At 37.3% G+C, this 25,298-nt stretch overlaps 1 protein-coding gene across 6 annotated transcripts; it reads right to left on the bottom strand.

Annotated features, from left to right (window-relative positions):
• Window positions 1-13,514: 13,514 nt before the first annotated feature.
• On the bottom strand, window positions 13,515-25,060 carry LOC142631875 (aspartic proteinase Asp1-like). 6 transcript variants are annotated; one of them, XM_075806209.1, is made up of 9 exons: window positions 24,648-25,060; window positions 21,957-22,075; window positions 21,576-21,693; window positions 20,820-21,040; window positions 14,994-15,218; window positions 14,755-14,893; window positions 14,205-14,405; window positions 14,022-14,091; window positions 13,515-13,894 (listed from the first exon to the last, which is right to left on the bottom strand). In XM_075806209.1, exons 2-9 carry the CDS (start codon window positions 22,055-22,057, stop codon window positions 13,785-13,787), a joined length of 1,185 nt encoding a protein of 394 aa, XP_075662324.1. In that variant the 5' UTR covers window positions 22,058-22,075; window positions 24,648-25,060; the 3' UTR covers window positions 13,515-13,784. The 6 variants fall into 6 exon arrangements, with proteins under 6 accessions (XP_075662324.1, XP_075662327.1, XP_075662325.1 ...); XM_075806212.1 differs by having other exon boundaries at window positions 21,957-22,072; window positions 24,648-25,011; XM_075806210.1 differs by having other exon boundaries at window positions 21,957-22,092; window positions 24,648-25,011.
• Between the last annotated feature and the right edge of the window lie 238 nt (window positions 25,061-25,298).

Below are 25,298 nucleotides of genomic sequence, written 5' to 3' on the forward strand. Positions count from 1 at the left end.
CACTCGCTTCAATAAGGAGCTGCTATAGGTGGACGAAACAAAAGACCAAGTTATCCCAACAACCTTCCAAGCAGGTTTGTTACGTGGAGACTTTCTCTTTTCAATCGCCAAAAGCCCAGCAAAGTCGGTAGCAGAGCTACTTCACAAAGGCCAGAAGTGTATGAACACAGAAGATGCAGTAATTGTGAAAGAAATGACCTGTAAAAGGAAGATAGACGAAAGAACAAACCATCACCTTGAGAAGAAGAAGGAAACACAAAGCCTAAAGCAGACTTCGAATGGAAAGAGAAACCTTCCAAATTAAAGGTCAAGGTTTACTAATTTTACCCCTTTGATAATACCTATTGAATAGGTGTTAATGCAAATAAAAGATGAATCGTCTTTGCAATGGCCTTACCTTGTATTGACTCTGGCAGAAGGCAGAGATAAAAGCAAGTATTGGAAGTTTCATCAAGATCACGGACATTGCACCGATGAATGCAGAAACTTAAAAAACACAAATAGAGACCTTGATTCGTCAAGGAAAGCTGCAAAAATTCGTGCGAAAGACGGATTCATACAGACAACAGCAGAGAAACGAAAAGAATCAAGAGCAAGAGACAGACAATACCAAGGCTCCCATAGGTGAAATAAGAATGATAGCAAACGAGTTAGTAGTAGGTGGACCCTCAAAATCTCCCAAAAAGTTATATTCAAGGAAAATTGGGGCTAACATGGGGAGGACCTTATGAAGTTATGCTCGTCCATGAGACATAAAGTACTTAGAAAAGTACTATTAGTAAGAAACTTTGAAGAATTTTCATTTTCACTTTAAGTGTATTTCCATTTCTGTTATTTCCCATTTTAGCCAGGATTTCTATCATTCACAAATATAGCATGAAGAACAGTATTATTCAGCAGATACCATTGTCATTATTTTTTCTTTTAGCCATGTGACCAAAAACAATCATTACTGTTATCAAACGTCACTATTGACCTAAAAAGTTATTAATGCATAACTTAATCGTTATTAATACATGACCTAAAAAGTTATTAATACATACCTTAATCGTCATTAATACATGACCTAAAAAGTTATTAATATATGACCTAAGTTATTTTTTTTTTATACAAGATAGAATTCTACTCTAGCCTAATCTAAGTGTATATGTGTGTGAAGCTCCCTCCTGGAGACTTGAATCTGGGCCCTTGCCCCCCACACCCCACAAGCACTTATACTTGTCGAGTGATCATCACACTAAGGGTGTGCGGTGGTGACCTAAGTTATTAATACATAACTAATTTGTCATTAATACATGATCTAAAAAGTTGTTAATACATAACGAAATTGTCATTAATACATGACCTAAAAAGTTATTAATACATAACGAATTCGTCATTACTACATGACTTAAAAAGTTATTAATACATAATGAATTCATCATTACTACATGACTTAAAAAGTTATTAATACATAACTTAATCGTCATTAATACATTACTTAAAAAGTTATTAATACATAACAAATCGTCATTAATACATGACCTAAAAAGTTATTAATACATAACAAATTATCATTAATACATCACCTAAAAAGTTATTAATACGTGACTTAGTTGTCATTAACACATGACCTACAAAGTTATTAATACATAACGAATTCGTCATTAATACATGACCTAAAAAGTTATTAATACATAACTTAATCGTCATTAATACATGACCTAAAAAGTTATTAATACATAACGAATCCGTCATTAATACATGACTTAAAAGTTATTAACACATAATGAATTGTCATTAATACATGACCTAAAAAGTTATTAATACATAACAAAATCGTCATTAATACATGACCTAAAAAGTTATTAACACATAACTAATCTGTCATTGATACATGATGACCACAAAAATGGTTGAAAGCATAACATAATGACCACAAAAATGGTGGAAATTTAACACGTCAAGGATGAAGAAATTAAGAAATATAGCGTCAAAATATTCGAACATGAAGCAAAATACTGCCGAAGAAAATAAAATAAACATGCTCAAAACAAGTGGGCCCAAGAGATTGTTTCTTAGAGACTAAAAGTAGGAAATATAAACTTGCTCAACAAAAAAACTACGCTAAAGAATTGTTTTTCAAAAGCTAGATATAAAAAGAATTGTTTCAAGCAGGATTAGAAGGAGACGGATCCACTAGAGCCTCAACAGTGACAACAAAATCATCTTCCATTCTGTCATCTACATTACCAACTGCCCCATCAATTGAAGGATGATTCACCAGAATCTCCTTCTCAACCGCCTCCATGTCAAGAGTAGAAAAGTCTAAACCTGGATGATGTTCAACCATGTACTTGCAAAAAAGTTCAAAACCTTCCACATAATAGTCACACAGCTTATCAGAATATGCGTCAGACTTCTTAAACTTTTCAAATGCCTTAAAGTCAGCTTTTTGAAGAATAAGTTCAGCATCTTCAATCTGCAAATCTTTCAGCTCAGAGAAAGCCTTCTCAGTCTTCACATCCTGCTCTAGAATTTTCACACAATCCTGAGCCTAATTCACCTCGTTAGAAAGAGACATAACCTTAGCCTTTAACACTTCATTCTCAGTAGAAAGTGCATCCACCTTGGACTAGGCAACTACGTACTTTTCCTCATTGTCCAAGCATTTTGCAGAAAGACACAAGGATTCACCCAACACCTTGAGCATAAAATTTTAAAAGAAATCAAAATAAAAACCTTCATGCAAACATACCACAAGAGTAAAGAGCATACCTGTATAACCTTGTGAACATGAGAAGACACCAGTTCAGTTGAAAGTTTTGTCGTCGGTGGTTTCAAGTCCTCAACAAAAATGGCATCGTGGGCCTTTACCACAACACAATCAACATCGTCCCAAAAAGTGCCAACCACTGCCCAATTTTACCCTCTGCTTCAGGTCACCTCATTAACAGGCGTAATCATTTCTATTGACGATGTGGGTGAAGTAAGACGTAGGAAGGTAGGCTGAAAAATGGGGGAAGTAACCACAGGATCTTTCCCCTTGGATGATTCATCGTCTTTACGGCATTTTTTTAATAAGAGACCCTCCCTCAACCCCATCTTGGCCTTTTTCTCCTAGACTTCAACCAATTTTCGTTTGCTAAATCTAGTCATCATTCCTAAAAAAAGGGGGGGATGATCAGAAAGGGAAGGTACCCAAAGGCAACGTGATATTTGCAAAGATCTATATGCTCACTCTTTTTAACAACCTCAATGTTTTTTTGGATGTAATTAGAAGGTTTAGGTCCAAGAAAGTGAAGAAAAGGAGATTGAGGAGATATGAGTTCATAAAAATCAGAGACGCTCTTAATATATCCCCTGGCATTCTTCAGTCGATGGTGATATCTTTTTTTCAGATGAGGATGAACTGACCCTACATATATGTAAAGAATTTTCACAAGGTTGAGAAATAACAAGTGTAGACACCTCATGTTGTACCCCTTACGATTTGGACTCCCGTTCCCCAATGATGCTCAAACTCTAAGGCCCAAGGCTAGTTTAGAGTCCAATTAGATATCAAATTGACTTAAGGAGTGTTAAAATGGAAAATGTAACCTTTTAAATTAGCAAAAATCTATTTTTGGAAATAAAATGACCAAAGTGGCTCTCGGCCTACATATGTGGATTGCGGCCTGCATACATGGGTTAAAGCTTGCGTACGTAGCTAGGGTTTCAGAAACATAAGAAAGGTAAGTTTTTTGCAATAATGGCTGATGTTTGGAATGAATTTCACATCGTCTAGGAGCCGTTCTAAACCCTATTTTTTCTACTATAAAAAGCTTTATATGGTACATTTTCAAAGAAATCCCACGAGAAAAACCTAAGATTCACTAGAAAATAATGAATCAAAAAGAAGTTTTTTACAAAACATTCTCAAGTAATTTTTATTTGATTGAGACATTTTCTGGCCCCAATCCTTTGAATTTAAAGTTTCTAATCACTGTTTTATTGAATTGTGATAGATTTGACTGAGGAGAATGGTCAAAAATTCAAGCCTAGGAGTTTTTGCTTTAAAGTATTCTTTCTTTCTTTCTTTTTTTATTTTCTGTCTTTCTTTTTAGTTTTAATCCTACTTCTTTGCATAGTTTAGGTTTTTATATGTTTGCTTAGGTTAGTTTTATAATTCTGTTGTGGTCTGAGCATGCTAGATAGTTAGAATTAGGGTTTTTTGTTTGTGCTCTATTTTCTGTTCGAGTTTCTGGGTTAGGGTTCTTGAACAAGTCCCACTCACGCATGTCATCAGCATGTGTATACAGGTTAAATCTTGCATACGCAGGCCTCTGGTTGCGTACATAGGCACTTGCCCAGAAACCCTAATCCAAATTCTCATGTTGTTTGCTTGGTTTGTTTCACATGCTTTGCCCCTTTTTAAAGCCTTTTCATATATTCATACATATTTGTGCCTTTGTCTTATATGCTTGTTGTCTTTAACATGTTTAGATTAGGGTTTTTATGTTTGTTTCTTGCTTTTGATGCTATGCCATTCATTCACATGTCCATGCATCAATGCCATAGGTGTTGTGTTGCTGAAAGGTAAGTAAAGGGTAAGTCATGCATTAGAAATGCCCATGCATTTATGTTGTGATTTTACTTTGATGATATGATGGAACATGCTTAAATGTATGATTAGGGTTTGTAATATGTTAATGCTTGCTGCCATGTTTGGGCTACTGCCTTGTTTAGATGATTGATAGGGTTTTCACATGTTAGATGAATCCTAGGGTTTTCTTATGTGTGTTTAGCTCTCTTTTGCTTTGTGGATAGATAAGTATGCTTGTCTAGGGTAAAGATGTCATGTTATGTGTTAGATGCATGATTAGTGTGTGTGTCTGTGTGTGTGTGAGTTTAGAATACATGTGTTGAATTAGTTTTTTATAGGGTTAAGATATAAGACACGATGATGGGAGGCCAACCTTAGGGTTGGGCGATCTTGGGTGCCTAACACCTTCTCAAGAGCATACCTAAACTCTGAACTCATAATTTGGTAGTAAGATCAAAGGTCTTTCCTCGAGAGGACATTATATATATGGTTCCTAGACCATTGCAAAAACTAGGTAGCAACTCCAAACCTCTTATGTCCGTAACAAGCACATGCATACGCAGATGCATACACGCGCACACACACACACACACACAAAAACAAAAGAAAATGAAGGACGCACCAAACATAAGAGTGCCCTACCTATGAAGCAATTTGGGAGCATCTTCTGAATTTTCACTTAGAGTGGTTTCCCAACCATCACCAGACATAAAGAAGAAGAAGTTAGTTTTCCACTCGCAAAGGGAAGTAGGGGAATCAAAAACTAACCTTGAATTTTGTCCCAAGGTTTAAATTCCCAATAACCAGGAAGCTCGGACCTGTCCTAAATGATAAAGATGTAAGAATTCTTCTACCCTAAGTAGGGCTGTCCAAACCCATCCGAAGACTCGACCCACTCAAAGAAACCAATCGGATCCGATTCGACACCGGCCGACCTGATTACTTCGGCAATCAGTGGCGGGTCTTCTCCACCAGAAACCGAATCTGGTGAGTTGGTTTTGGTTTCCCTCCCCCCAAAACCCAAAAAACCTGAACTGACTAACAAAAACCCAGATTCCAGCGAAAAACCCAAATTCTAACGAAAATTTTCTAGACTCTGGCAAAAAAAAAACCTAGATTTCGGCAAAATTTTTAGATCTTGGCTAAAAAACCTAGATTTTGTCGATATTTCACGTAGATCCAGTGAGATTTTGACTGGATATGGCGAAATCTCATCAAATTCGGTGAGATTTTCGCTAGATCTAGTGAAATCTCATAGATTTCGATGAGATTTTCCTCAGATGTGGGTTTTTCTCACCGTTTTCTCGCAATTTCCTCGCCATTTTCTTGATGTTTTCTTAGACCTATGATGTCGACCGACCCGTCCGCCACCCATGAAGGTATAATTCGCCCGACTTGTCTACTCCGTCGGTTGGCTACGGGTGAGATTTTCCACCACCTGATTCTGTCAAGCCGGTTCTGGGTTGGGCATAAACCCAACTCAGACCGACCCATGGATAGCCCTAACCCTAACCCTAACCCTAAGGATATCACCTTCATTGGCAGACATCCACATCACCATACACCATTCTCCATGAGTTGGGGACAAGCTAAGCAAGAGCGAGTTTTAGACAAAGGAATAACTCTCTAATAAAGGGATGAATAGGAAAACTTCAGGCCACTAACGAAGCTAGCCTCATAGAAGCAAACTTCATCATGAAAATAAGAGTAGGCACTGTCACTAGCATTAGGAATCTTAATTGTAACAGAAGGAGAAAATTGACACTTCTTCATTTGTTTCTTGGACAGATATTCATGGCTTCAATACTAAACTTGAACTCTTGTTCCTGGAAGTATTAAACCCATCCTACATCTGCCTAATTACAAGTAAAATCTTATGTTAAAGTTTTCTTGCCTTATTCCCTTCTTGATGAGTTTTAATACCCAAAATTTCCCTTTCTTGTGTACATGGAGATTGATTCCTCACATGACTTTGCGTGTGTACATGGAGATTGAATTGATGGGAAGTGTGGAATCTCAGGATTTATGAAATTGCCAACTATCAGTACAATTCTATGTGATGAGTTACGTACCTATGTCTAATTGAATTGAACTACCAAATCTAGGGCAAAGGGGAAGTCACAAATCACCTCATATTAAGTGTAAATCAAAACCATGTCTAAAACCAGCAATATGAGTTTGGAAGTTTAATTACACGTGGAGAAGTTTAGGCACCCCACAATGCTTGTATGACATCGTTGCCCCTTTTTAGCTAACTTTGTTGTAACTACCCTTGGAAAATAAATCAGAAAATTGTTTTTCGTTTTCTACGGGGAAGGAGTGAGGGTTTATCTTATTTATATTGTCACCATGCATTGTTGGAATGAAATTTTTGCTACAAAAATCAATTAGAGTTTCGCCTTATTTTCGCGGTGGAAAACATGTAGAGTTGGTGTTTACGCGTACAAATCCATCATCAACATTTTGCGTATGGTGTATTAGGGCGCGCCATAGCATCTTGTGTGGTTTAGGGATTAAATATAAAAACCGACAAACCAAATGGACAACAGGCTCGAACCAAATCTAAGTTTTTCCAATTTTTTATCAATTAGGCTTAATCTTAGATTCAGAAAATATTAAATTGAACTGCACAAAACTGACCGATATGTATTAAGGATCTATTTGAATACTGCTTATTTTACTGAAATTGAAAACTTATTACTGAAAGTACTGTAAATAAAAGTAAAAATTAGCTGAGATGGTACAATGGGGCCCATGAATAGTACAAAAAGTGCAGTGGAGTCCATGAATAGTAGCAAAAATAAGCTGAATAATGATATATTTTCCATTTTCGTTGGTATCCAAATGGAGGCTAAATATCAATATATACAGATTATTTCAAGATTGTACTTGTAGCTTTGTGGTAAGGACACGTGTTTCATGCTTTTGTGTTGGTTGTTTGCTAAAAATACATGATTTTGAATGTTTTGTTGTAGTTGTTGTTGTGTTGCTTGGTACTTGGCGTTTGAGTGCTGAGAAAATTTAGGAAAATAAAGGGAAATAGGTTTTTCTTTTCTTTGGTATTTGGGTGTTGAGAAAATGTGGGAAAATAAAAGGAAATAAGTTTTTCTTTCCTTTGATCTATATGGTTTCTAAGAAATTAGTAGAAACGGAAAGCTGACCAAATTGAACTGATTGAAATCCAGTTAGTTCAGTTTAGTGTCCTTCCCTAAAATTCGACTTTGATGCCAAATATGGAAAAAATGAAAATTTTGGTTCAGCGGGAAAATGTCCCTTCACCCCGACCGAAACTGACCAATTTCATCCCTAGTGCGGTGTGCAACATACGTATGTGTGAGACTTTGAGTCTAAACATACACGAGTTGAGGATAATCATAGTCTATATATAGAATCCTTTGGCATCGTTGTCTCTCTATGAGCACCACACACTCGTCTTTGATGATCCGCATCATAATGAAATATATCATATGATATACATAGTTTATTCATTTATGTAATAACAAATATTTTGATACATTTTAAGACCCTTAGCATGACTCCATGGCTTAAATCACTTATGCATGCAAAGAACTTGTCGTCCATTTCTATTAATCTAAAACGGTATTACCGCTTAGGCTAGGGACACCATTTGCCCGAGGCATGTTAAGTTATCTATAACACTTCATTCTAGGAAAGCAATAAATTTATTACAAAATAATTAAATTGCATAAGCACATAAGAGCATCAGCATTGAAAATGGTAAATGGGAAATGTAAGGAATATTTTGCCATTAGAGCCAAAAACACCCAGCAATGAAAATTGTAAACTATCAGAATTGTAAAAAAATTTACAATTGAGCTACAGTAGCATCTTATTAATAAGATGCTACTGTAGCTCAATTGTATTTTTAAAAATTAGTATTTAATTGTCTCTCTCCTCTCTCCTCTCTTCCTCATTTTTCCGTTCATTTCTCTATCTTCCTTCTCTCTCTCTCATTCTGCTCTCCTCTCTTCAGACTCAACCCAGCCACCACACCATGGCCTGACCCACTGTCACCGGCCATGGCAAGCCACATCCACTCATTATTTCTCTTCTCTCTCTCGTTGCAGATCAGTGTGGTGGCGTGAGATCGGCGTTTGGGGTTTGGCGCGGAGATCGGTATTTGGGTGTGGTGCAGAGATCGGCGTTGGGTTGTGGGTTTGCCGTGAGTTTTGTTTGGGTTTGCCGTGGGTTGCATGGGTTCGGATCGGCGTGGGTTTTTCTTGGTGGTTGTCGGCGTGGGTTTTGGTGGTTGGAATGGTGGTGGGTACTGTGATTGGGTAGTGGTTGCTAGCTGATGCCGTGGTGGTTTTGCGTGGTGGTGGCTGGGTTTTTTCGCTGGGTAGGCCACGATTTCTTGGATTTCTTTGGAGATTGGTGGAGTTGTGGCAATTGGGTTGACAGTGGAAGTGGGTTTGCTGTGGTGTGGTGATCGGCGATGGGCGTGGTGATCGGTGTTGGGCGTAGAGATCGGCGTTGGGTGTGGGATGTGGAGATCGCCGTTGGGCATGGAGATCATGGGATGTGGAGATCGGTGTTTTTGCTGGGTTTTTGTTCGTCATGGAGATCGGTGTTGGTTATTGTTGGTTATTTGTGGGTTTTTGTTTTGGCGGTGTGAGATTTTGTTGGTTATTGTTGGAGATCGGTGTGAGATTTTGCTGGGTTTTTGTTGGTTATTTGTGGGTTTTGTTTTGGCGGTGGTGGGTGATGGGCAGTGAAGCAAGTGGAGGTGGAGGTGCTCGTGGTTTCAGTGGAAGAGAGACAGAGGAAGAGAGTTAAGAATCAGAGAGAGGAGAGAGATGGGAGAGAATGAAATATATTAATTTATTGGGTAGATATATTATTTTAAAGAGTAGAGTGGAAGAATAAAAGTTTTGATGTTGGGTATGTTGAAAAATGGTATGGTATAAATAATAAAGTAGCTTTTTGATGGTAAAATAGGATAGAATTAAGAAAAATGAATGCTGATGCTCTAAGCTACCTAGCTTTAGCATAAGAACAAACTTTAACTACAGTGCTCATGGACATTTTGGTCATTTTAGTGTTCTTGGAGCATTCTAGTAACTTTGGTGAAATATGGGGTCAATTTGGTGATTTCAAGGGGTATTTCAATATAAAACACTGACATAATAATAATAATAATAATAACAACAACAATAATAATAATTCATCATTTACAATTAGGACTATTGGGGGATCTAATCTCATTTGCTATAAAAAAAAAATTGATTTTTTATATACTATCATATAAATTTATAAACCTTTTATAGTAAAATTGACAGTACTTTTAGCATTTCTTGTTTGGTTTTCTATAGGTATAATTTTATCAAGCAGTGTTTAATGAGTTACTTGGGGTGATGAAGGACCAAACTAGTGCTTTTTTGTGTTTAGGGTGGTGTCGTGGTGACAAGATTTTTCATCCCTAGATTTAATATATTGATATTTATAATTACTATTAAAAAAATATTTTTTTAGAGAATTTCAATCTATGACGTTCGCTTTTAATGATAGCTATTTATCATCAAACTAACACACCAATCGGTCTTTGGTGTAAATGAGATTGAATTTTAGGTCTCTCATTTAACCATTAAAAATTTTACCAGTTAAACTAATAAGAACTCACATTAAAAAAACCATTTATCTGGTCTATTTGGTAGATACAACGATTCCTTATTCTTTTCTTTGGCATTATGATTTATCAAATAGAATATAACAACCCAGAGAGAGAGAGAGAGAGAGAGAGAGAGATTTTCAGCATTCAAAATTTGATGAGCAAGTTCATGAAAGTTTGTTTGACAGCTTAATTGGTTTACAGCTGTATCCGTGTTGCTCAATTCAATTGTAGGTCTACATATACACCAAAATACTACCAAATATTCTAGTATGTGGGGTCAGGCAATCCTTGTCTGTGTTTGTGCACATGTGGGTGACAATTCTTTTGTGGCTGATAATTAATTACTCCTACAAATAGGTGGTGATAGTTGGCATCCCGATCGTGGGAAGTAGTACTATGTACGCGGCGTAGGTAATCCGATTGCCTGTGTTTGATTTTCCAACTAGTGATAATACGTTATATATGAGTCTAAATAATAATTTATTTTCGCCATCTTGCCTAATAAACTTCATCTGTTTAGCAAAAAAAAAAAAAAAAGATTCATCTAAATCTTCTGCTCAAAAAAAAAAAAAAAAAAATCATCTAAATCAATATTTTCATCATGTTCATTATCTTGCAAAATTATTTCTTTATCTACATTTTCTTTATCATCATCAACATTTACTATCCCTTTTCTTGTTCATTTATTCTTTATATTTATTCTTCGCATTCTAGCTTCTTAGACTAATAACAATAATAGGAATGTCGTACGTCCTTAGTGTCATGGAACAAAAGACTAATAACAATAATAGGAAAAATTAAAATAATTATATATTCATTTAATACATTATTTGTAGTGTAAAAATGAAATTTGCAAATATAAAAGTGAAGTGTCAAGTGTGTAGTTCAAATTTTGTAGGGGAAAGAGAAAAGGGAGAAAAACTCATGGACATGTTATTTTATTGGACTCAAATAAGTATCCCAAAAATTTTGTATTGAAAAATGGGTCATGTTAACAGGTGCCTTAAGGGCAATTGTTAATAAATCATATTTAAAAAGTTTTAACACCACTTTCATGGAAAATATAAAAAGCTGTCAAAAAATTAATTATTTTATCGCTTTTCCATAAATTTTTTTTTTAAAATGGTTCATAATCCAATACCCTTAGGGCATTTGTTAACATTTCCCTTAAAAAGAAAAAGTCTAACAACTATTTTAAATCAAATAAAACCTCATTTTAGACTTACATGTCTATGTATCGTATAATTCAAATGATTCATAGAATATGCACCTATGTATCGTATGATTTATGAGCACTTACGAAACGCCTTTAAGTGTGTGTTTGATTCCACTTTCAGAGCCTAAAACACGTGTTTCCACTTTCCATGCCTAAAACCCAAAATGCGTGTTTGGTAAATTATTGTCATCATGCGTTGTCCCAAAGTGGCTTTTTCAAAGACTTTATTGTGAAATTTTTGTAAAAATGTTGTGTCTATAACTTGCATCAAGAGAGGTAGTTAAAACAAAGAATTATCTATATATATATATATTGTCATTTTTGGTAATTTACAACTCAAACCGCTACTTTTATAAGTGTTGGCCAAACGCTCCTCTTTTTAAAAAACGTACTTTTTGACAATTTTCACCAAGAACTTTATTTTAAAAAAATTCAACTTCATACCGCACTTTTTAAAACCGCCACTTTTTCAAAAAATACTTTTTGACAATTTTTACCAAACAATACTTTCTAAAAAAGCCCAAATTTATACAGCACTTTTTTAAAATCGTCACTTTTTCAAAAAGCATAGTTTGAAAACGCTAAAACAAATTCACCCTAAGATACAAAACTTTCTGTTATGTATCATACGATAGTGAAAATTATGATTACAATGACCAAAAAGGAAATAAGTTGTCAAAGTTGAGTTGAACTGTTAAATAAAAGAATGATTGTTTGGTAGTGTAGATTGAATGAGATGTAGCTGGTAAGAAGCATAGAAGGTATCATGCAACTATTGAAACCTTGTAAATGGTAATTGTAAAATTTCACATATTAGATTTTTTTTTTTTTTTTTTTTTGTGATTTCCATATATTCAAGTTCTCTTTTTATTAAGGGGTAAAAAGGGAAAATTACAGTAAACCCACCTGTGGTTAGGCCTGTTTTCACTTTGCATACATGTGGTTTAAAATTTAACACTTTGCTCACCTCAGGTAACTTCCATTAGGGATCTGCTACCTGCCTCTCTCTTTGCCGTTAAAAAAATATATTTTTAGGGAAAAACAAACATAACGAAAATAAAAAAGGTAGGGTCTTCTATGAAAACAAAGTGGAGATTGGCTTCTCTCACCAACCCAATTAGCTGCCTCATACACAGCTCTTTGTGCTTGTCTTTCAAGATCTCCAATAAGAATCCCGATTGTCAGCACCAAGCAACCTAGGAGTCTCCACAGATCTCCGAGATTTCTCCACCATAAGAACACTTAGAACCACAGCAACCCACGAGTCTCAGAAAATCTACGGGACTTCAAGAGAAAAGAATAACCTCAGAACTTGAAAACAAAAAATACCCAAAAAAATCTTCAAAGAAATTTAGTAAATCCACTTGTGGGTCGAGCATCATGCGCATGCTATCGCCTTTGTGCGGCGCCACTAGAAAGCTGTCAGTTCGGGTGAGGGAGAACGCGGTGAAGCAGTTGGAGGAGAGGCAGAGCGACTGAGCATACTCGAAGTCGATTTTGGTTTTGGATATGCTTTGGAACTTTGCATTTATTGGGGTCGGGTTGGTGGTGTTGGGTTGTTGGATACATGGTGCAATGTTTGTTTCATATGGGGTGTGTGATCGTTGAGTATAAGAAAAAACTCAAAGCACGTTTGATGGGATTGGAAGGAAGTGGGGTTTGGGAAAGTGGTGCGGATTTGAATTTGAATTCGAGTTCAACTTTTGGGTCTAGGAGTGATGGTGAAGACTATGGAATTGAGAAACTAGGTTGAGGAAGAAACCAGGAGAGGCCAGTTTTGACAACGCTGTCGCTGTCCTTGTCCTTATTTTTGTTTTTGTTGTTATTTGCTTTAATATATCTTTTGTTTAACATGGGGCTTGGTTAAAAATTCATTTTGCATTGAGAAAATTTGTTCTCATAGAAGTTCTTAAGCAATCAAAAACCTTAACTTTTATTTTATTTTATTTTTGTTATGTTTGTTTTTCCTTAAAAGTATGTTTTTCTAACGACAAAGGGAGAGGTGGATAACAAATCTATAACAAAAATTACCTCATGTGGGCAAATTGTTAAGTTTTAAACAATGGATAAGCAAGGTGAAAACGGGTCTAACCACAAGTGAGTTTACTGTAATTTTTCTTTTATTAAATTATATATAATTTAAGTTTCTTATTGACCCTAGAAAGAATTCCTGCAGCCGCCACAGTATATAACCTCTTACAGTTTCTACCATATACATATCAAATAGGAATACAAAGCACACAGCTTATAGGCATATTTACGAGTGTAATATGCAGAGAGGATACAATGACTATTCTTCTATATATTGTAGCTAAGGAGCTCTTTGACGATAACAAAGACAGATTGACATGGATGAGAAGTTGACATTATCTTCAAAAGCTAGTAGTTTTAGACTTTGGAAGCCGATTGCAGTTTGCAGGCATCCATCCAATTAACTGTTTTTCGTTGTTGTAGATCACCACCTTATCTTGCATTGATATGTCTGCAAAAACACAAAACAAAGCGGACCAGAATATTTGGTAAGGGGGGGGAAGTATTGTTCAGCATGGTATGCTTGATACTATGTTCATGATTGTGCCCCACGATGTTCAGTATGTACAAACAATTACCTCCAATGATGTTCACATCCTGCCCTGCTTCTGTTCCATCTAGAATTCCCAAGCAAACATTTCCGTTGCGCTGGAATAGTAAGTTTGTAAATGTTTTGATACAAAGAGCCTAATCTACTTGCAACTGAGTCAGAAATGATTCAAATGAAAAGCACATGGGGAGAAAACAAGCATGGGACTTACTGATATTATTAAATAAGCTTCAGGGGGCAGTTCAAACTGAGTTTTACCCTTCCCACCATTGGTGAAGCTCAATGCTAAGGGCTTGAAGTATTTCCTGACATCTTGTAGGCTTTTGAATGGTCTTTGACCTTTCCAACAGAGTGGGAGAGTCTTGTCATCCAATGCTTCTCTTAAGGGCTTTCCAGTTAATTCCTTCTTCACCTACAAATACATATGACATTCTATAACTTTTTTTTTTTTTTTTTTGAATCTGTAGTGTAAATCTTTAAATCAAGAAGTTCTAAAAGTTTTGTAGTAAGCAAAATAATGACAGTATCAAAATTTTGCAACGATTTGGTGAATGGAAAATGGAAATAAAGAACGAATTTGAATACAAGAGAACTATGATGGAAGAGGAAAGGAAGTATCTATTGTAATTTTAGTAATTCAGGAATTTTGCAAGTAATTTAACAATTCTTAAAACAATTCAGAAATAATTTGAGGAAAATCCATCTTATTAGTAAAAATGCTGGCCGCATTTTAAAACACTATCAGAATGCTTTTCACTCACCAAAGAAATTAAAGCTTGATAAGCAGGAGAATTTAGGTAGGTGTAGGAGCTTCCACTGTCAAAAACTGTGAGTAAGTTTATAATTCCAGTAGTCTTCCCTCCAAATATGAGTTCCGCAAACCCGGGTGAATAATGTTCACTGACGTTTCACAAAGAGTGTTTGCAATAATGAGAAGAAAATAAGAACTATAATGAGGACTGTTGAAATTGAATAGAGGGGATCCAGAATGAGTAATTACGGATGATCACGAGACATTGATGTCCACAGAACACGTGAAGAATCATAAAGGTCATCCCCAAAGAAGAGATATCCTCCACCTTGGAGACTTAAACAATGACCAATGACATTTTGCACCAAACCCTGCTTACTAAGCTGTGATACAATGCTGGACTTTCCTTTGCCAAGGCCAAGTACTCCGTCAAAGGGATGAGGAAAGGGACCAGGACTTTGATCATATCCACATCTGTAGGCAAGAAGAATTTTAGAGCACATAAATAACAGTGCAACTCATGACTAACCATTTGTACTTATATACATCACATATCATACACCTGAGAGCATAATAAGGGCACTTTTTATCCAGCACTAGAGACACTTGGTTATAATCAAAAGTCACACGCAAATATGCAATTCTGAATTACAAATTAGCATCAAATAAGGATTGTGATCTATCACAGATGGTTTGACTTAAAAATGTAGTGGGAATGGTCAGTTAAGTTAGATGAGAAGTAATTCAGTATAGAGTAATGCTTGGTTGCCATGTTAAAAATGAACTGCATACTTTGGAATGCACTCTTTTCATCTTAACAAGTTTTCTTGTGCTTTTTATTTCACCATTTCTGCTTCTTAAATTACAAATATGAACAGCCTGATCCATTGATGGGTTGCATTTCCAGGAAACGAAATACAGAATTTGCAACTAACTGCTGAATTACATCTCTCTCTCTCTCTCAAATACATATATTCCAAGCAACTATTTGGTAAAAAAAAAGAAAGAAAAGAAGGCAGGTACCTGCCTCATTTTTTTTTTTTTTTTTTTTGATAGGTAATCAAAGAAGTAATATTAATAGGAAAAGTAGTACATGATGTTCATGATGATGAACAGAAAGATACAAAGAAAGAAAACTAAGGGAAGGAACCTCTAAGGGAAAACATAAACTCTGAAAGAGACGGAGAATCCGTAAAACCCCAACAACGAGACCACTCGAAAAGGCTTCTCTGACATAACACCTTTAACTCATCCAATGTCTTCTCCATGTTCTCAAAGGAGCGACGATTTCGTTCCAACCAAATAATCCACAATAAACACCCTGGAATCAAATTCCAAATATTCGAGTTGTGCTTCCCTAACCACTGATGCCAACAAGATAACAACCCCGACACTGATCTAGGCATAACCCAGTGGATACCAAAAGCACGAAGCATAAGAGACCATAATGAATGAGAACAAGCGTACAATGAAGAAGAAGATGGTCAACCGACTCCCAATCACAACAACACATACAACACCGATTTGCCAAAGGACGCAGACCCCTAATCATGAGATTATCCAAAGTGAGACTCCGACCATGAGCGGCTGTCCACAAGAATAAAGCTACTCGCTTAGGAACCTTTGGTTTCCAAATACCCTTCCAAGGAAACAAAAATCCGAGGAACCCCTTGACAGCTTGGTAATAAGAGCAGTGTCGAACATACCATTGCCTTTGAGCCGCCAACAAAGAAAAATCCCTCCTATCCCCAGGGGATATGAGGTTGGATAAAGTGAAGAAGAGAAAAAGAAGCAACAAGCTCCCAATCTTCAAAGGCTCTAAAAAACCTTAAATTCCACACTCTAGTAGAACCTCCTTCCGGAAGCCACAAAACTTCAGAAATGCAAGCATCCTTGGCAACTGAACACACATAGAGCTCAGGGTAGAGATCTTTTAGGATATAATCCCCAATCCACCTATCATGCCAGAAGCAGATGCAAGTGCCTTCACCCACTACAAACGATAGGTGCTTAGAAAAACTCTCCCACCCTTCATGTATGCTTCTCCAAAGGCTATAACCGTGGGTCCTCCTGCATACTTTGGTACACCACCCCCCTTGACCCTCACCATATTTAGTGGAGATAACTCTCCGCCAGAGATGAGTAACTTCTTGCCCAAAGCGCCACAACCATTTCCCTAAGAGAGCTTGGTTAAACGACGCCACACTCCTTATCCCCAAATTTCCCCCAATTTAACAGAGAACACACTTTATCCCAAGCCACCAAAGGATATTTGAAACTCCCCTCAATGACCCCCAAAGAAAGTTCCTCCTGAATCCTTTCCATTCTAGCGACCCACGCCTTTAGGGATAGTGAAGAGAGATAAAAAGTACGTAGGAAGACTCGATAGAGTACTTTTTAGTAAAGTGAGCCTACCACCCTTAGATAAGTAAAGACGTTTCCACCCTGAGAGTCTCTTCTCCATCATTTCCAAAATAGGGTTCCAAATCGAAGCAGTCTTAAAAGAAGTTCCCAAAGGCATCCCCAGATATTTCATAGGCAAGCTCCCCACTCTACACTGAAGAATGCTAGCCAATGCATCTATATTACTCACCTCCCCCACAGGAACAATCTCACTTTTCCCAACATTCACCTTCAAACCCGTAAAAGCTTGAAAACAAGACATCGCCAATCTTATGGAGAGCAACTGATCCCTAGAGGCATCACAAAATAAGATAGTGTCGTCCGCAAACAACAAATGGGAGATCTGAACACCAACAAAATTTACTGCTCCCACATGAAACCCCCGAATAAGGTTATTCTCCTCTGTCTTCTTCAAAATTCTGCTTAAAACCTCCATAATCAAGAGAAAAAGAAGCGGGGATAACGGGTCTCCTTGTCTCAACCCACGGGAGCTTTCAAAAAAGCCTTCAGGGGAGCCATTTACCAAGACAGAGAAACGGACAGAAGAAACACAAGCCTTAATCCACCCCCTCCATTTCGACCCAAACCCCATCCGGTCCAACAAATAAAACAAGGCCTCCCAATTAACATGGTCATAAGCTTTTTCAATATCAAGCTTGCAAACCACACCCGGTAACCGACTCTTCAACCTACTATCCAGACACTCATTTGCAATGAGCACAGAATCCAAAATCTGCCTCCCCCCAACAAACGAATTCTGAGTCTCAGAGATGAGTTTATCCAAAACCACCCTTAACCTATTAGCCAAAACCTTGGACAACAACTTGTACACACTGCCCACTAAACTGATAGGCCGAAAATCTTTAATGTTAACAGCATTACTCTTTTTAGGAATTAAAATGAGAAAAGAAGCATTCAAAGACCGTTCAAACCCAGAATGACGATGAAAGAATTCAAAGAAAGCCATGACATCCTTTTCCACCACACTCCAACAATTTTGAAAGAAAGCCAAGGTGAACCCATCAGGACCAGGGGCTTTATCTCCCTCCAGCTCCCTTAAGACGTGTAAAACTTCCTCCTTTGAGAACGCCTTCTCTAGGGACAACCTCTCCTCCTCTTCTATGCAAGCAAAATCTAATCCATCCATAGAAGGGCGACCCAATTCAGATTCCTCATACAACCCCTGATAGAAACGGACTATCTGAGAGCGCACATCTGCCTCAACCTCATAAAGGACACCATCCACCTCAATCCTCTTAATATGATTAGCATTTCTATGAGAGTTTGCTAATCTATGAAAGAAGCGAGTATTCTTATCCCCCTCCTTCACATACAAAGCACGAGATTTTTGTCTCCAGGAAATTTCCTCAAGAGAAGCCAACTGTTCTATGTCAGCTTTGAGATGAATACGATAAAGGTGATCCTCATTCGAGAGATCTTGCAGCTCCTCTCTAACATCAAGACCCCTCAATTCAGTCAGCAAATTTTTTTTTTTGAGTGCCAAGTCACCAAATTCCTCCTTGTTCCACTTTTTTAAATCTGCTTTCAAAGCCTTCAATTTTTGAGCCAAGATAAAACTTGGTAAACCCACAAAACTATACCCGTTCCACCATTGCTGCACTCTATCAACAAAACCCTCAACTTTCAACCACATGTTTTCAAATTTAAAAGCACTACGCCCCCTACGTACAAAGGCTTCCGGCTTCCAACAAAAGAGGGCAATGGTCGAAATAACGAGGAAGCACCACTTTGAGAAACATTCTCGAAATGATCCACCACCTAGGGAAGCCAAAACCCTATCAATTCTAGACATAGAGGGAAGGCCAGAATCTCGAACCAAGTAAATGAAGCACCCTCTAGAGGTAAGTCAACTAAGGAATTCCTCTCTATAAAGTCCAGAAAAAGCAAACATAGCAAAACGACTCACAACCAAGTCTTTCACTTGGGAACCTAATGATATTGAAATCACCTACTAAGCACCATGCCATGGGCCATCTGACACGCAGCTGTGATAACTCCTCCCACAAGGTAACACGCTGCCCATCCTCATGGGGACCATACACACCTGTACAAGCCCAAACAAAGTCGTCCACCACACCTCTCAATAAGACACTGATAGAAAACTGACCGGCAATAACATCCAATTTCTCAAAAACCCTCTTATCCCAAATCAACAAAATCCCACTAGAAGTCTGCACAGCATCCAAAACAGCCCAATCAGTGAAAGGACTTCCCCACAAACTTCGAACAAAGGTAGCATCAGAAGAAGATGCTTTAGTTTCTTGAAGACATACAATATCACACTTCCATTCCTTTAGGAGATTCTTACAAACCTCTCTCTTCCGGGGATTGTTAAGCCCCCTTACATTCCAAGAGAGTAGTCGTAAACTCATTTACAACTACCAACAACCCCTGCAGCAGTCAAAGAGACTCTGCTCTTGCTCCTAGAAGATACCCCATCGTAGTTAACATTAGAGATAAGCCCCTTAAGTTCCCTGAGTCCACGTGACCCTGAGTTTGCTGGTTGCTTGGGCACCCCCTCAACAACCACCTTAAGACACTCCTGCTCCAAAAGGCGAAACAAAGCCAGACATTGATCCTCATGTTTCACAATAGGGAACCCCACCAGGTTACAGAAATTTTTCATCAGCTGGGACACCCAATTAGAAGGTGTCCCTGACTCTGTGACTTGAGGTCCTTCTGCAGAATTCTGAACCAGCACCAAATCTCTGATTTCATTAGGATCCCATGAAGACAAAGGGTCACACTTCATCACCCCATAATCTTTCTCTCCACTACCACAGCTATGGTCATACACTACACTGGTCTCCCACTGACCCTCATGTTCTACCCCTTCCACAAACCCTTCATCAATCCCATTACCCAGCTCTGAGAGAGGAGAGAAACGATTTTGAATCACCCAAGGAAATTGATCAAGGATCGGCGATACACCTTTCAGAATCGGCGCCTCACGCACCACCGACGGCGAGCAAACCGCCAGGTCATGAGAATCCACAGCATCGAAGAGGGTGTCCAAGGGAGGAACAGCCTTACCGGAGTCGAGAGAGACCGCGGCGGAGCTGCACCGTAGCGCCGATGGAGTTTCGGTCACCGGAGCACCCAACTCTCTTGATGGGTTTGAGACGAGATGCTCCGAAGAAGAACCAAGGGTAGATGCCGGCGGTAACCCAGCCGACGCACCCTCAGGCATCACCGATAAAGCCGATAGCTTCATCGGTGGCTTAGAACACTCGCCCACCTCCCTCGCACTCTGAATATGGAGACTACGCACACCCACTCCACGATGAAAAGAAAGCCCATTCTGGGCCTTGCCTCTCGGGTCAGTCACTTGGTGTGGAGTTGAAAAGAGTCACCATTGTGTTACAGAGGTCAAAGGAGAAGTTCTCAGTTAATATTGCTACCATATGGAAGTAAAAGTCCCAAAGACAACATGTGATTCAAATATTCTCATCATCATTTGGAAGCAATTTGTTCTTAGGCTGCTTTGACATGACAATTTGCAAATTAGTATGAGAAAAATTACAAAACTTTAATATGAAAAGCTTACTGCAACAATTCAATTCAAAAGCATAATTATCTTAGATTGGTTTGAAAACAATTTCCAGAAATTGAGAGTTCGTAAATGTAATTGAGATGAGCAAAGTCACCAACCCAAGGGCTAGATGAGGTTTCAATTGTTCTCCATTTATAAAGTTGAAGGAAAACGCATCCTTGACAAGGACACCAAAAGATGAACCGCCATCTGCATACTGAACCTCATATTCACATTGCTCTGGTGTTTCACATTTGCATCCGTGCAGGTGCAAGGATTTACAAAGAGGGTCCTTACAAGGTACCAGGTTTTTGCTGGGCCTGTAAAGTGGATGAGGTGTCTGCAAAGAAAAAAAGAAGTTATCACATTGTCATGAACAGTTTGTTACTTGTAACTGTGTTTGTATGAGAAAGCTTATTTTCATCAGTTTATTGTGTGAGAAGAAAACTATAAGTTTAGAAAAAATATAGTTGTATCAAAAGAAAATTAGAGTTTTAATAAGTTTTACATAACCCAAATAAGCTGAATAATTTGAAAATATGCTGTGGCAAACAGATATACTATATACATAGCATTTAGGACAATATGAGTTTCTAAATAAAATACAGGGGACAGTGGTAGTGGCACAATTTGACAGGAAAAATAACCAAGATTTAGAATATCATGACAGTGCAGGAGGGATACCAAGCAATGCATCAGAAAAATTATTCAAAGTGGCTATGATTTGGAGCTACATGAAAGTTATAGCATGATATAACTATATTAGTATATTCTCTCTTGTTTTCTTTTCATGATATAACAATAAGCAGAGCTTCAGAGAAAGCAATGTACAAATTAGAAGAAAACAACATAGAGATTTTGTGACAGTGATTTACCTCAGTGCATTGGACACAGGGAGCGTCACACTGGAGCCATGTGAGGTCGCTACCAGTGTCAGGGTCAAGAAAGTAAGGCTTTGACGGCTGGCCTATGTTGAGGGTAACACTATAGAACCTGAAAAAAATCGAAGTGTTAGATTCAACACATTATATATCCAATGGGTTTGGACATATCAAACTGGTAATTTAAATATTAAATTCTTTTATCCTTTTCCTCCTTATTTTTAGAAATATACCTTAAAATGGAAAGCATGCATTGTAGAAGGTGAATACAGAATATTTTATATATATACACACACACATATATATATTTTGGTGATCCATAAAATGTACAAGTGGGTAAGAATAATATATTATATACTATACAAGAATACATACCCAATAGGATACACGTTCCCATGAAGAGGAAACAAAATTGAGGACCCAACTCGGTTAAGCATCAGTAATGTCACTTGCGCTAATACTGGCAGCATAGACATCCTCTTATTCTGCCTCTGCTGTTCAAATTATGAAGCTGATAACCATGAGGAGTGAGGATAAACAGAATAGTCTAATGCATTTTAACATATCACATAGAAATTGAATGGTAAAACAAAGTAACCTTTGCAATTTTATTTTTTTAAGAAATCCAACAATGAGAATATCAAACTGGTAAACACAGAGAAAAAAGAAAAGGTGATGGATATTCAAAATTTTTCTTTTATTATTTTCCTACTTAGTTTTAGTTTTCTAATGTGAAAAGGAAATCACGCATTGTGGAAGGTGAATACTGATTTGAGCAAATTTTTTTCTTTCAGTAAACAATAGACAAAAGTAAGAGGCTCCATTAAATTCATTTCACTATCATAAAAGATGACATCAGACTTTCCTAAACAAACACAACAAGATGATAAATCATAAAATTGGTGTTAAGAAGAATTATAAAGTAATATTAAATTTTGATTGAAGTGAATTTATATGCACTGCATTCTTTCTAATGGGATGAAAATATTTGGTAAATCCATGATTGTCTATGTCTACACAACAGGATGACAGTATTATGTGGTTGCAGACTACAAGATACATAAGATTTAATGAAGGAATAAAAAATGTATTGACAATGTCTTCCACTTCCCCCCTTCTCACTGAAAGAATGGTAGAAACAATTTGTAGAATCGAAAAAGAAAGAAAGAACAAAGATTTCAATGTTGTTGCAGCCACTTCTGAATGCTAAACAGAAGAAAAGGGTTGGGGTAAGAATATTGCACTGGACAAAAGAGAATGGTTGTGTAAGAATTGCAGTGGGCAAGCTTAGATAGTCTAACATGAAGCATCACTGTCCAGCCATCTTCTCAAAGCCTCTACTTCAGCAGAAAAATCACTAGCTGCCACATGCCCGTCTTTTCTCTTCTGACACTTCAGTCCTTGTTGGTTCAAGTAAGTTCCTGGCAATTGACCCAAGGTCAGGGCAGCTCTTTCAGCTCCTGTCACAACGCCTCAGTTACGGTCAGCTCTTTCAGGCCAAGTGAGTCAACTCTTGAGCAATCTCAGCTACAGAGAATCGATCCAATCAAAGAGGGCTTTCAAAATTCTGGCATCTAAGGTTTGTTGCAGTTTTGCTATGGCAGTTTTTGTGATACCTTCTATGTAAAGCATTATTCCTACCAAATTCCAAATGAACCTTATGTAAAGGTATATGAGGAATTTTTTTTGCATTTAACATTATTTTTGAAATATTTTAATTAGTTGTCATGTATGCAAAACAATATAGCAAACTAGCATCTCGAGACTCTGAAACTCGAGTTCAAAGGTTGAACTCGAGTTCAAAGGTTGAACTCGAGTTTCTAAGACTCGAGTTGCATGTGTAGGCAGTCTGATGGGGAAAAAAATCCTCGTGAAAATCGAGTATTTAAAACTCGAGTTCCCCATTCTTCACATTCCACGAACAAACCTCTTCTTCTTCTTCTTCCTTAGTTCTTTTCTTCTTCCTTCAGATCTGATTCTTCAACTTCCTGCCCGATCTGGCCCTCTGTTCTTCTTCCTCTCCTCAACTTCTTCTTCTTCCTTCCTTCCTGATCTGGTCCTCTGTTCATCTATTCTTCTTCTTTTGTCTTCTAGATCTTCATTTATAGAAATCGAGTCCTATAGACTCAGGTTTACTTTTTACAAACTTGAGTCTATAAGACTCGAGATCTATGTGGCAAAAAACCTCTAGATCAGCAAGTGGAACTCAAGTCTTTGAGACTCGAGTTTCATATTGAACTCAAGCCAATAAAACTCGAGATGCTACTTTACTAAATCATTTCTAACGCATGCTAACTACTGCTATTGTCTCCCAAATGCATGCTAGCCTACAAATTACCTTGGTATATGAGATCTAATTTCGTTAGCTGTTTAACATAATTTGGTGATGAACCGTCCCGATGACATATTTTCTAATCATGCATTTTCACCAAAACAAGAGCCAGGCTATGTTCAAACCAGTCAAAGTAGAATAAGAATAACACACCAAGCACCCTAGTTTAAATTTCACAAAATCCAAATCTTAGCATATAGATAAAAATAAAAATAAAACTAATACAACTAACACGCATGTCATAATTCATAAACAACGAATAAACCAAAAATAAGAACCCACCTAAAAACAATTCAATTACTCTTTCAGCAAGAACAACAACAAAATCAAAATATCCAAATAATTTATTGAAACCCATCAAAACAACAACTCAGCATCCGTATCTTTATTTCTCTTCCTACTAACCACTCTTTCATGTATTAGGATTTAGGACTTACAGAAATCATCACTCAGGAATTTTATCAAGCAACTTATTTACGTTGTAATTTATAAATAAATAAAAAAAATTTGACAAAACATCACTTTGGACTTTCATCAAACACCTTGTGTGCATTTGCAATCTTTAAGATAAATCTGCCCCCAAAAATTCTTCAAAAAAAATAAGTTCAAAAACTCACTGTAAATTGTGGAAAAAAAAAACAAGTTCAAAAACTCACTGTGTAAATTGTGAAGAGTAGTCAAAAAGAAGTTTTTTGGAGCCCGTCAGACAGGCATGCGACCATCCCAACTAGTACCTCAATCAGAGAGGCTTCAGGACCGTTAATCACGCTCAGATCCTGTTCAAGTGAGGTCGTGCCCTCCTCTCCTGTGCTGGCGTGTGCTATCTGCTCGATATGGTGCAATGTTGTTTGGGTTGTCAGAATCCAAAACTACTTGCTGATTGACAAACCCCGGTAGGCAGCCACAGCCCAAAGGGCTTGGCATTTTTTGTCTTGTTTTGTTTTTTGTTTTAAATTTCTTTTGTTAGAAGGGAAATAACATCAAACGTTAATCCAAAGGACACCCGAGTGCTGCGTTTAATGGACTTGAAAAACTACCGTAAACTCGAAATTTTCAAATTCCATTAACTATACTATTGGATTCGGTGGTTGTTAAACTCAAACTAGGTCTAGGAATTCGATTATTGGTTATTAAAATTTATTAGAAAAAAAAGTACCCACATTTCACAGGTAGCAACAGTAGAAAACATAAAATAAGAGGGTGTCATAAAATTTTTGTTAAATAAAATCCTATCACATTACTTAAAATGACAGTAACAAAATCATATCTCAAACTCTAAAGTCACATTTTATGCATATTATATATCTCATTAGTTGCTCTCATGGATTACGTTCTAAGCTTTATCTTCATTGAAAGTCCAGAAACAGTATGATATCCTTTGTTCT

The sequence above is a fragment of the Castanea sativa genome, chromosome 4, assembly GCF_040712315.1.
Source record: "Castanea sativa cultivar Marrone di Chiusa Pesio chromosome 4, ASM4071231v1".
Lineage (NCBI taxonomy): Eukaryota > Viridiplantae > Streptophyta > Magnoliopsida > Fagales > Fagaceae > Castanea > Castanea sativa.